Raw genomic sequence first — 12,546 nt, 5'->3', positions numbered from 1 at the left:
CTTACGGTGGATGGGCAGTATCCACCAGCGATCAGTCGGTAGTTCTTGTTGTCTAACTAGATCTAGGGAACTGCAAGTTTGGCTGGCTATGAGAACTACCAATTACCTATGGTTCTTCTATCCCACCAAACTGTAAATGGCTACCTCAGTCACAAAAATATGAAACTGTTAATTCATTTCCTGGTAGTTATTTATTGCATAGGGCTGCTGTCCTTTCAGAAGACTGCACAATACAGAAAAATGCAATTTCTCTTTAAAAATGAATGATTTTTCCCCTTCTGTTTCCCATCTTTAATTTTCCACAGGATGATGCAAATAAGAATGGTGGAAAGTGGATTATTCGTCTGCGAAAGGGTCTGGCCTCCCGGTGTTGGGAGAACCTGATTCTTGCTCTCCTCGGTGAGCAATTCATGGTTGGAGAGGAGATTTGCGGTGCTGTTGTATCTGTTCGTTTTCAGGTGAGTCGTGATACTACAGAGCTATTCACCATACTCTTTTTCCTTCCAAACACTTTGTGACTCATTTATTTTGTTGGAAGGGAAAAATATACTGGTGTTATGGTATGTTACATTTGGAAGCTCTATAAACCAAATGAAATGTGCAAACTTTGCACACTGTGATTAAACTTGCTTCTTTGGATAAGATGCCACTTTTTTATGGTGGGATCAAGTTTTGTTCATCCAGTATTTGCCAAATATTTCAGATGGGTGTTCTTTAGGCATTCATTTTAAGACATTTCCTTGATCTAGCAGCCGGGAGGGGCACCCTGGCAGGCTCAGAGGTGAGATTGCTGCTGTTCCCTATTAATTATGTCACTGGGTATTTGGTCTAAAGGAGAATGTTGGTGACCTAGGCCTCCATGCCTCCCACAGTACCTTGATTGAATAGTCAAGGCTAGCTCAAAGACTTTGTGAAGGGTGAACCTAAGTGCAGATTAAAAGAACAACTCGTTTATATGTACTGTAAAAATAGTAACAATGCAATGCCACTGCAGCATTGAGCTAATGCTGTTCTGTTAAAAAAAACAAAAGCGAACAAACAGGACTGTGATCATCCTGCAGAAACTCAGTATCTCTATCAACACTGTTTCCTGCCGCTAACTAATTTGTAACACCAGAAATCTTACAACTCTAAAATGTTTTGGGCAGACTGTAGGAAAGGGCAACAAGATTCTAGGACAGGGGAATCGGGTGTGTCGGGGTTTGCAGTCCGGAGTTATTTGACAGAGGAATAGACTTACACTCCAACATTAGATCTTTCAAAGATTCAAATGCTTGTATAGTCCCATTGGTCATGGTGGGCATCCTCTCGAGTCCATGTTAATACACCAGTGTTTCTTTACACTCAGATAATTTTGACAACAGCCATTGACTACATGCGGTCTATCAACTTGATTATCTGACCCAAACCCTGGCTAATGAGGTGGAGAGACAAAAAGCTTCAACTCCCCAAAGAGGTTGAGCAACTCAGATTTCTTGTAACAGCCAAACTGACATTCTCACGCTCTGCTCTTAATTTATATCTATTTTTTTCTGCAAATTCGCCATTTCAGGATGTTCCCTGCTCTCTCCCCGTCATTTACAGAAGGAAAGCCACTGCCACTTTTGTAATTGGTTGTCGATCCTTTGGACCCTTCCAAATGGCTGATGCCCCTTCAAAAACTCTGCCACTTTTCAAACCTTGCCAATACTGATGGTGCTGTGAAGATTTATCATGATAACCCACTCAAGAATTGCCTACTGTGCCTTCACAGTTCTTGTTGCTTGTCAAAGTAATCCAAAATTTGTTATTACAGGAATAGGACCCTTAGTGATCGACATGCACGGAACTCGCACAGTCTTACAGAGATGTGATCTAGATTGGATTAATCTAAAAGTACACCTCGTGCCATGGCTGAAAAGTGCAAACTTGATTTGGTCAGAGCCACGTAACATGAGACTTTTACTAACATCCTCTGTGCCTTCCTCTAATGTGCAGACTTCTGGTAAAATTAATCTTAGAAAAGGCCAAAAAATCCAGGATCATGGATACTTTGTCACCATCTCCTCAGCCTTCTTCATCAAAAATGCCTTCAAAACTACTGACGCTTCATTGGCAATTAAACAGCCTTCACTAGCCACTAAGCATACCTTGTCGACAAAGAAGGTTACTTCATAATCGGTACCACAGGCAAAGACTCAAACTTTCTTATTGACTTATCGAAGTCAACCTTGTCAGCAACTACCACGTCGATGACCTCATTCACGACCATGTGGTCAGTGGTGCCCCAGTTGACCTCACCAATGCCGGCAGGATGTTTTTGTTGATAACTGGATTTAAAATTGTGCCTCAGAGTCCTTTCGCACCTAGCATGACTGATGTGAATCATCTTGACCCTAGGGTTCGCATCAGTGTTGTCCCTGCAGATCCTTGAAAATCTTCCATCCTGTCAGGAGGTTCAAGGTGTCCGTGAGACCAAGAGGCATCAGTCCAGAAATCAGAGCTGTCTCCAGATGGGAATGACCATCATGATTAGGCATTTGAACCTCATGGCTAAGATCTATATCTAATACTCAGTGATTCAGATGATGTTCATGTTTATGTGCAGTGATTGCAATACAGTTATCCACCTGAATTTTCGCAACCTCTGCTGGTTCATGTTCCAACTGACGTCTTGGACTTCTTTAAACATATCAATCGGAGCTTCTGCAACTGCCAACATCACCTGGTTACAATATGCAATTCGCTGCTCCATACCTCTTGCAGTCTCAACCAGTTTCACAATATACAAAGTCCCTGCCAAGCATTTCACAGCCACAACCGTTTTCGTTTTCGTCTCCACCGTCACTGCCTCCAGACAATACACCAAAGCATCTACCTGTTGGATTGTTATTGGCCGAGCCTCAGAAGAACATATTCACCTCCTCCCTGCACAACCAGAATATCTCCGCACAGAACAAGAAGTTTGCTATCAGAGTCCTGGTGAGGACAGTAATGACTATGATCAGGGCAGTGTCTGTGATGCGGATATTGGCTCTGAGTAGGGTCACTATGTGTTGGGTGACATTCTAGTCCAGAGCTGCAACCAAGAAACCCACCTCTGGATGACTTTGCTGTTTTCATAGTCCTGTTGATAGGGCTTCTCAAAAATTCAAATTGCTGATCTCCACAGGCAAAACACTGCAGACCTATTTGATTTTAAGGACAAGTCAGGGCATTGCATCAAAGCTACCCCCCCCCCCCCCCCCCCGGCTTGATCATCTGTGGAATGAAGTTCTAGCCTGTGTGAGGAATCCAGCAAACGGCAAGCCCACAGTTGCCAGACTTAACAGGCAGTACAAAGCAATGGATTCTGCAGCAACTTGTTTACACAACTAGGTCAAAACAGAATCTAATTTTGATTGCCACCCAGGGATAATTTTACTATCCCTCCTCATCCTTTATATTTTGGGCAAAATAGTAGGAGCTTTGCCATCCCAAATTGAAAAGATGTCCAAAAGCGGTACCATTCTAGCATGCTATGACAAAATTGTGGAATATAATTTCTTCCTTACTGCTAAATAATCGCAGTGAACAGGCTATGCCATTGCTCTGTGATGGTTAGATCTTATGTGTTTTAATTGATGTTTATTTGGCCCCTCTAACAATGGTTTCAGGAAGATGGTAATGGGAATAGTTTTACGGATTAGTGGCTGGCTTAGAAACACATCTTTCTGCCTTAAAAACAATCTAATGTGTCTTTTGATAGCCATCACCTCTTGGGCAAGCTTCTTGATGAAGCCCGACAAGATATCAAAGCTACATGGATGGCATCGGATTCTAGATTCGTGGTCACTCAACAAGTTTCTCAAGGCTCAAACTTTCAGGATGGTTTTCTTCCTCAATGTCCTAGAATCCATCAACCGAAATGAATTTCTAGCACCTTTTCACCTGAAATATGATTTATTTTCTTGTAGCAACACATCCCAAACACGGGAAGTTCTTCAGTTTCACGGTCAGTAGACCACACTTACAGTTCAGTGCATTACGTTTTAGTCTTCGTTCAATTCCCAGAGTCTTCAGTGACAGTGGTTCTATGACGGCAGCACCAAGGGTTAAGGGTGTTCCCCTACTTAGACCATTGGCTCATTAAAGGCCCATATCCTGAATGCATGCATTAGGCAGTAAACACCCTCATATATATTCTTCAGTAGTTTGATCTCACCCTACAAAATAAAAATTCATTGCTCATCCCAGAGATTGTATCATGCCTTGTTTCTTGAATCTGCACGTGAGCCCTCAAGGTCCGTCTGTCACAAAGTGGCATGAAGCTAACATAATTAGTGTAGAAGGTAAGCAAATAAGCACAGATTTCTGTATAGAGGGATGACGTCCTCTTGAATTCTTCTAATTCTCAATGTTGCCTATGATTACACTGTCACCAGGAGCAATTGGTCTACAATTAAGGCAAATCTCAGGGCATTGAGATGACATTCTTCATAACCCCCAAAGTGAGACAGGCTCTCATATGGTGGACGAGGCCGTGCAACTTCTTTGCAGGTCAGAACTTGTATTCATAAGATCCACAGTTTCATCTCACCACAGAGGCATCCCTCCACGGCTGGGGAGTTGATATTCAGGATCAGCCCACCAGCAGGTTCTGGTACCCAAAAGAAATACCACTTCTCATTAATGTCTTAGAATGGAAGGCCGGGCTGTTAGCTTTAAAAGCATTCTTACCCCACATAGTCAACCAAGGGCTGCTTGTCAGAATGGACAACATAACAACGCTCCACTACATAAGAAAACAAGCATTTTCAAAAACCAATAGGTCTTACCTATGCAAGAGCTCTTGGCTTTGGTAATGTGTTTTGCCATTTTGTACACCAGTGTGGCCGCTGTTCAGCATGGCTAAATGTTTGTGGCGTTGGGTGTCCTACAGTGGAGGGGGGGGGGGGGGAGTGGATTGTCGTAGACTGGATTTGTTGGAGTAGAGTGTCTTGGAGTGGATTAGGGTGAGTAGAGTGTCGTAGAGTTGAGCGAGGGTCGTAGAGCGCCGTGCATAGAATGAAGTGGAACAGAGTGGAGTGAGGTGGAATAGGGTGGATTGGGTTGGAGTGAGTGGAAGTTGTGAGGTAGATTGGATTGGAGTATAGTGGAGTGGGAGGGGTGGGTTGGATTGAAACTGGGTGAGGTGGATTGAATTGGGGTGGATTGGAGTGGGTGGATCAGATTGGTTTGTGGTGGGGTGGATTGGATTAGGGTGGGGTGGATTGGATTAGAGTAAGGTGGATTGGATTAGAGTAAGGTGGCTGGGAGTGAAGTGATTTGGAGTGGGCTGGAGGGGGTGGATTAGACTGGACTTGAGGGGTGGATTGGATTGGTGTGGGGTGGAGTGGACTTGACTGAAATGTAATGGGTTGGGTTGGTTTGGCGTAGGGTGATTTGGAGTGTGGTGGGCTGGATTAATTAGATTGAGTGGGGTGGGTGGGATGGATTGGATTGGTGTAGAGTGGGTTGGGTTGGAGTAGAGTAGAGTAGGGATGGGATGGATCGGAGCGGGGCAGGTTGTTTTGGATCGGAGCGGGGCAGGTTGTTTTGGATCGGAGCGGGGCAGGTTGTTTTGTATAAGAGTAGGGCGGATTGGAGTTAGAGGTTTGTATTGGACTGGCATTTCGTGGATTGGTCTGGGGTGGATTGGATTGCGTGGGGCAGATGGGTGTGGGGTGAAGTGGGGTGGATGGGCATGGATTGGATTGGAGTGGGGCGGTTTTGGGTGTTCTGCACAATTATGTGTTAAAGTATCACTTCAGAAATTACACATGAAAAACAATTTCGCTTTGCAATAAAATAATCAGCGCCCACTAGCCAAAGCAAAAGAAACCAGGAGTACAAAGTGAGAAAAGAAGAGTTGGCAAAATAAAAGAAAATCAACTGTAGAAAATAAATCTTTGCAATTTTGTTTGCCCTGCTGGTCATATTTTTGCCAGTCACACTCCTTCTGTTTGCAGGGCACTAATAGTTGAAAAGAACAAAATGGTATCTCAATCACGTCGGGAGCAGCAGACGGGCACTGATTAAGTTTAATCAATCGGTGCTTGGTCCCTGATCCTCTGAGAGGAACAGAAATGATTGTTAGGCCTGCTTTGACGAATTATGAGGTAGTAAAAAAGAGTGCCCCTCGAGCCAACAAAAGGTAAACAACAAGCGTTCTCCAAGCCCTTTTTGTTAACAACAGTGTCTCACAAGCAAGACTCATGCTCTCGCAGGCTTGGCCCTAAAATGGAAAATATTGCAGGTGCTGTCGCAAGAAAGTCAAACATTTTGGCAGCGGATTCTTCATCACTATACGGACGGTCAGTGGAGCATGTGAAAGACTTGAAGAATGTAGAGGAGGGTACCCTCAGCAGATGCAACAGAGACTTCCGTGAATGGGAACAGTACATGAGGTTACTGAAAATGTTTTTTAACAGGTGAGGCACACCTCATTTAATGAAATCTCATCTATTCTCGAAAATGCAAAAAACATTTGGGTTTTGGGTGGTGAATAATAATGTTCTCCCTTTATCCATACCCTATCTCTGTATTCTGCACTATTTACTACATCTGGTGAAATCTGGTCTAAAATGTGCTTTCATCTGCTTCCATGTGGCTGCTCTTTCCAGATAGCTAGGACCCCAACACCGTTATCTGTTTTCTACCAGAGTGATTACAGAATATATCAAAGGCTTATTTCACACTTTTTCTCCAGTTACAAAACAAACACCTGCTTGGGATCTCCATACAGTGTTGTGTCTTATGAGAAATCCTTTTAGTCCCATTAAAAAATGATGTATCCAAATATTGCCAAAGAACCCCTTTACTGGTAATTACATCAGCGAGGCGAATTGGAGAAATCCAGGACTTAACCAGTTAGCCTCCATCCCTAAATTTTGAAACATCCAGAGTCTCTCTTATAAAGTTCTAGGCTAAAAGTGTCTTTAGCGCTTCCATTGAATGAAAAGATTTACCATCTACCAACTTTCTTCCCGCATCCACCTCTGAAAGGGCCTGCATTCTTAGGCATTAAAAGCTGTGTAAAATTGTATATAGACAAAAGAAAGTCTTTGTTCCTTTTGGGAATGTCAACAAAGGTTATTTGTCTAAGCAGAGCATCGCTCGTTGGATCTCAGCAAGCATTGCTTTTTGTTTGAGGAGATCTGCCGTCATCTCAATAGTATTGTTCAGAACGGTTGTACTAGGGTCATGAAGGCAACATCTACACACTTTGCAGAAATGCCTATTGCAAATATCTGCAGGCCAGAAACATGGGCATCGATGCACACTTTCGCAAATTATAACTGCCTCGAAGTCCAGAAGCCATTAGAGATGGCTGTAGGACAAGTGGAACTGTACACCCGGTTCAATTAAGGTGAGCCTCATCACCACGTCTTGTTTATGCTTTTAAGCTTTTACCTGTACTGCCAGTGCAATCCTTATTCAAGTGTGTGAATCTGTGAAATTGTCAATGATGGAGACAAAAGTTGCCTGTAACTACGGTTCTGTAACTTTGGTATCTTTCATAGATTCACATGCACCCCACCCACCTCACCAGTTATGAGGCGTAAGTGATGCGTTTCCTTGACTAACTACAAAAATCTGAGCAACTCTGTGTGGAGTTGGAGCTTTGAGTCTTTTGCCTCCTTGGCGGAGATTGGGTGTCGTAATGATGTGAATAGACTACCTGTAGTGTGGGACTGATTTCAATGTTATGAGTGTGTGGCAGCACAGCAGTGTTGCTATTGCGGACTATTTAAACATGTGAATCCTTGAACACTACCAAGTACATTTCTAGGTCTCGCGCACTGATAGTCCTTTTGTCCGGGGTTCAGAAATGGACCCTGCAATCGTACACGCTCATGCATGTGTTTTTTGTTTTGTCTTCTATTATTGGGCTTTTAGTGGCTGTATTTTTTTGACAGAGCACGCAATAGGCCAAAGGCGGGCGCATCGCTCCGCCCACGGCCTATTGGTGTCTGTTACGCGCACTAAAGCCTATCTGGTTTCAATTATCGTGCCCAGACACGGGCGCGATAATTGAAAGCATATGGCTGTCTGTGGCGCCGCGCACCATTGGCGGCTGTCTCTGCTTCCAAAAGCGATTGCTTTCGGTTTCGCGATCGCTTTACTTGTGGCTTTGCTTTCAGTTTTGCGATCACTTTACTTGTGGCTTTGCGGCTGCAATACAGTTTGTTGCTTATTTGGGAGGAATGCGTGGCTAATCTTTACGCGGTTACAAGGTAAAATAGCGGTTGCAAGGCACAGTAAATGAAAATGCGCAGCAAATATTTACTTCGTTACAAGGTAAAAAAATGAAAATACGTGGCAAATATTTACGCGGTTACAAGGTAAACTATGTGTGCCTACTAATTGCACTATACTTCTCTTTTTCTAATGTCGCGACAGGCTTACTGAAATAATTAACTGTATCTGCTTAGCTACAAAATAAGGACTCGTTGGGGCTAAGTCATACTTTCTGATTGGACTGAAAACGTGTGATTTTTGGATAGTTCTTTCTCTTTCCGTTACCCGATTCCCTTAAGTTGTGTGTGGTTGTGTGTGTGGTTGTGGTTGGGTGTGTGGTTGTGTGTGGTTGTGTGTGGTGGTGTGTGGTGGTGTGTGTTTGGGTGTGTGGTTATGTTTGGGTGTGTGGTTGTGTGTGGTGTGTGTGTGTGTGTGTGTGGTTTTGTGGTTGTGGTGGTTGTGTGTGTGGTTGTGGTGGTTATGTGTGTGGTTATGGCTTGTGGCTTTGCGGCTGCAATACAGTTAGTTGCTTAATTGGGAGGAATGCGTGGTTAATCTTTACGCGGTTACAAGGTAAAATAGCGGTTACAAGGCAAAGTAAATAAAAATGCGCAGCAAAAATTTACTTCGTTACAAGGTAAAATAAATGAAGGCGGTTACAAGGTAAAAAAAAAATGAAAATGCGCGACAAATATTTACGCGGTTACAAGGTAAACGATGCGTGCCTACTAATTGCACTATACTTCTCTTTTTCTAATGTCGCGTCAGGCTTACTGAAATAATTGACTGTATCTGCTTATATTTTTTTTTATTTTAAGTTTTCAAAGACTTTTATTACAACAGTGCACATTATTACAGCTCCACGCCTACAACCTCATGGGCCGGCTACAGTGCAGCAATCCACTATGTTCCAATTGCACGTATACACAGCCAGCATACCGACATCCTGGAGGTCCGGTGGCAGCTTCATAGTACCTATCCTGCATACCATCCCTACCGGAAACCCTGCGTTCCAAGGTCCATGAATGTGTAATAATGTACCCTTGCAACTCCTAGCCCATAAAACAACTGTAAGAGGAACCCTGGGGTAGGGGTGTCGAGAATCAAAACCCGAAACAAAAAGTCGTAAGTTGCTTGAGTCTCACCGGGCATACAACTGTAGTCACTCCCAGCACCGGCCATGAAACCGGATAAGCCCCCAACACCGAATATAACCCACAACAGTGGCCTCTTGAGAAGAAGCAACAATAATGGCTAATACATCATGGGGACAGTCAACATTACCTGCGTCACACAATACTCCTCCCAGCCTTGTGGAGAACCTGCGATAGCGGATAATAAGATGTTCAAACTAGGACCTCAGCCTCCCCCCATCTCCCGTGCTACCGCCATGCCTTGCACACAGCCCATCTTCCACTCTGTCATCTTCAGCATTACCGACTCCCTATCGCCTCCTGCAGATAGAGGAACTCAACATTGTACTACCCTCCCCTCCTGCCAGCCTCTGCAATATAGTAAATCCACAAACAGCAGCGTCTAAATTCCTGATATATCTGCCGTAGCTGCACCTGCCGCCTCTCGGTGTACAGCACTTTCTACAGTGGAATTAACTGCCAAGTACTCTCTGAGCGGATCCCAGATGTCCCTAGCTCTACTAGTCAGTGGTTGCGTATCGGCGTATATCATGTTCTGGTCTTGACAATACAGTAAATCATCTATCCACTCTTTGAATTTCGGAGCACGGCCCCTCCCCCACCTACAAGCAACCCTTCGTTTAGCTAGCAAAAGGGCAATACCTCCAAACTTTTGGTGCGCCTTGGGTATCCGCATAGTGTATCCCAGTAGCATCACAAGCGGGTCATACTCAACCGTGTCGCCCAGCATAGCAGTCAATGCCGTGTGTACCTGTAGCCAATACGCAGACACCCTCGGACACGTCCAAGCTAAATGAAGAAAACCGGCCCCCTCCGAGTGGCAACGTTCACATCTGTTGTTGTCCGACAGGCGGAACCTCAGTTTTCTAGCGGTCGTGCAATACAATCGCTGCAAAAATTTATAATGAATAATCCGCAGTCTGCAGCTGGCCGATATCTGTGACGTGAGCTCACAGCAAAACGCCCATTGCGCCTCCGTAACATCCCTGCCTATATCAACACACCACTGCCGGAGCGCTTTACACTCGCCACGCCCACTATGCTTTCGGATACTACTGTATAGGTGGGAAACTAAGTGCCTGCCATCCTCAGACGTCAGCAGTACCTGCAGAGGCATCACTGTGTCAGGTTCCACCGGAAACCGGTATGATAGCCCGTAATCCCTGCCGCAACCGGAGGTAGTAAAAACTGTCCAACGGTGTAGGCCGGTACCCCTGAAACAATTGGTCTTTTGTTTTGAACTGACCATTCAGAAATAGATCGCCCCAGTAACGGATGTTCAGCTTAGCACACATTCCCTGAAACCCCCCTTCCTGCAACAGGGATAATCCCGGATGGTAAACCAACGGTAGTTTCTGAGCATACAACATCGGAAGGGCAACCCTACGTAGAATACGCTGCCACGCGTCTTTCGTGCATGTCACCGTGTTAGCTGGCGCATCAATCACCCCCACCGGACCCTGACTAATGCCCCGCAATGGCAGAGGTCGAACTATCCAATCCTCCACAGCCAGCTGCGGCATGAACGGCGTCGGCGAAAACCAATGGTACGCGAAGTGAGCTTGAGCACTCATGTAATACACCAAGAAATCGGGGACATCAAATCCCCCATCTGAGTAAGGCTGGGTAATAATCGACCACGCCAATCGAGGTTGCCTACCCGCCCAGAACAATCGTAACAATTCAGAACGTAGCGTTCGAAAAAAAAAAAAGAACGCACCCGGGTAGTATGGGATATTCTGGAACAGGTATAAAAAGCGCGGCAAAACCACCATTTTAATTAGCGAGGCCCTATCAGCCATAGTAAAAGGTAAAGAAATCCACTGTGTCACATCGTCCGCCAGCTTAGTGACAGCAGTGCCGTAATTCAATCTTATTGTCTCTTCCATGTGCTTCGATACCTGTATCCCTAAATAACGAAGGTCCGAGTCACACCATTCCAGCGGGTAGTCCAATGAAAATCGGGCCACCGCAGGAGTCAGGGGAAAAAACTGTGACTTCTTCCAGTTTATCTGTATACCGGACAATCTACCGAACACCAAAAATTCTCTGAGCAGCGGGTTGAGGTTAGTTTGCGGATCCACAACATACAGTGTTAAATCATCCGCGTAGAGGGACACCTCTATCTGTCGTTGGAAGCACTTAAAGGCACTTTGCTTGTGTAATTGCCGTATCCGACATGCCAACGGCTCAATCGCTATCGCAAAGAGCAATGGGGACAATGGGCACCCCTGCCTGGTGCCTCTGGTCAATGATATCGGAGCCGATAACTCCCCATTAATCAGCACTCTCGCCGACGGATCAGTGTATAACAACTTTATCCATGCCACGAAAATCTTGGGAAACCCCATCCTATATAAAATAGCAAACAAGTAGTTCCACTCAACCGAATCAAATGCCTTTGTAGCGTCAAGGAACACGGCCGCTACCGGCAACTCCGGCGCCACCGTGTGCAGCAGTGAGAATAGAGTTCGCAAATTACTGGCCGTAGACCTCCCGGGGATAAACCCAGCCTGATCCGGAAGGGCTATCCTAGTCATTAGCAGAGAGAGCCTAGTGGCAAGCACTTTCGCCAGTATTTTAGCATCACAATTTATCAATGAGAGAGGCCTGTACGAATCGCAGACAGCAGGGTCTTTACCTGGCTTAAGCAATGATGTAATTACCACCTCCCTCATCGTACCTGGCAATATGCCCACCTCCAGAGACTCCTCGTACACCTCCTTGAGCACCAGGGCCATTATATCAATGTAACATTTATAGAATTCCGCCGGCAGTCCATCAGAGCCCGTCGCTTTACCATTATTAAGAGACATAATAGCCTCTCTTATTTCATCAATTTCAAACGGGGCGCCAAAGAACTGCCTATGGTCGTCACTCAACCAGCATAAAGCCACATCCTCAAGGAAATCACCCAATATGATCTCTCCCGCTGACTGTGCTGCATATAGCTCCCCATAGTGTGCAGTGAAAAGGCCTAATATACCCTTCGTATCTTGAATCACGGCACCCGTCGGTGTACAAATCTCCAACACGTGCGTATTGCACCGTGGATGGCGAGCAATCTCTGCTAGAATGCGCCCTGGTCTCTCCCCCTCAAAATATCTACGAGCCTGCCAATGCTTACCTCTAAATCTGCCTTCTCTATCAG

The 12,546-nt window shown here is 45.1% G+C and overlaps 1 protein-coding gene across 9 annotated transcripts in view; it reads left to right on the top strand.

Moving 5' to 3' along the window:
* Positions 1–12,546, top strand: part of EIF4E2 (eukaryotic translation initiation factor 4E family member 2) — a 136,346-nt gene that overhangs the window by 70,834 nt on the left and 52,966 nt on the right. For all 9 annotated transcript variants that reach the window (XM_085635669.1, XM_085635666.1, XM_085635671.1 and 6 more), the window contains one exon: positions 306–458. In XM_085635669.1, coding sequence (XP_085491795.1) covers positions 306–458 — 153 coding nt within the window. The remainder of the gene's footprint in view (positions 1–305; positions 459–12,546) is intronic.

This window comes from Triturus cristatus, chromosome 11 (assembly GCF_964204655.1).
Source record: "Triturus cristatus chromosome 11, aTriCri1.1, whole genome shotgun sequence".
NCBI lineage: Eukaryota > Metazoa > Chordata > Amphibia > Caudata > Salamandridae > Triturus > Triturus cristatus.
Note: the sequence above shows the minus strand (reverse complement) of the source record. Positions and strands in the feature narration are given on the sequence as shown.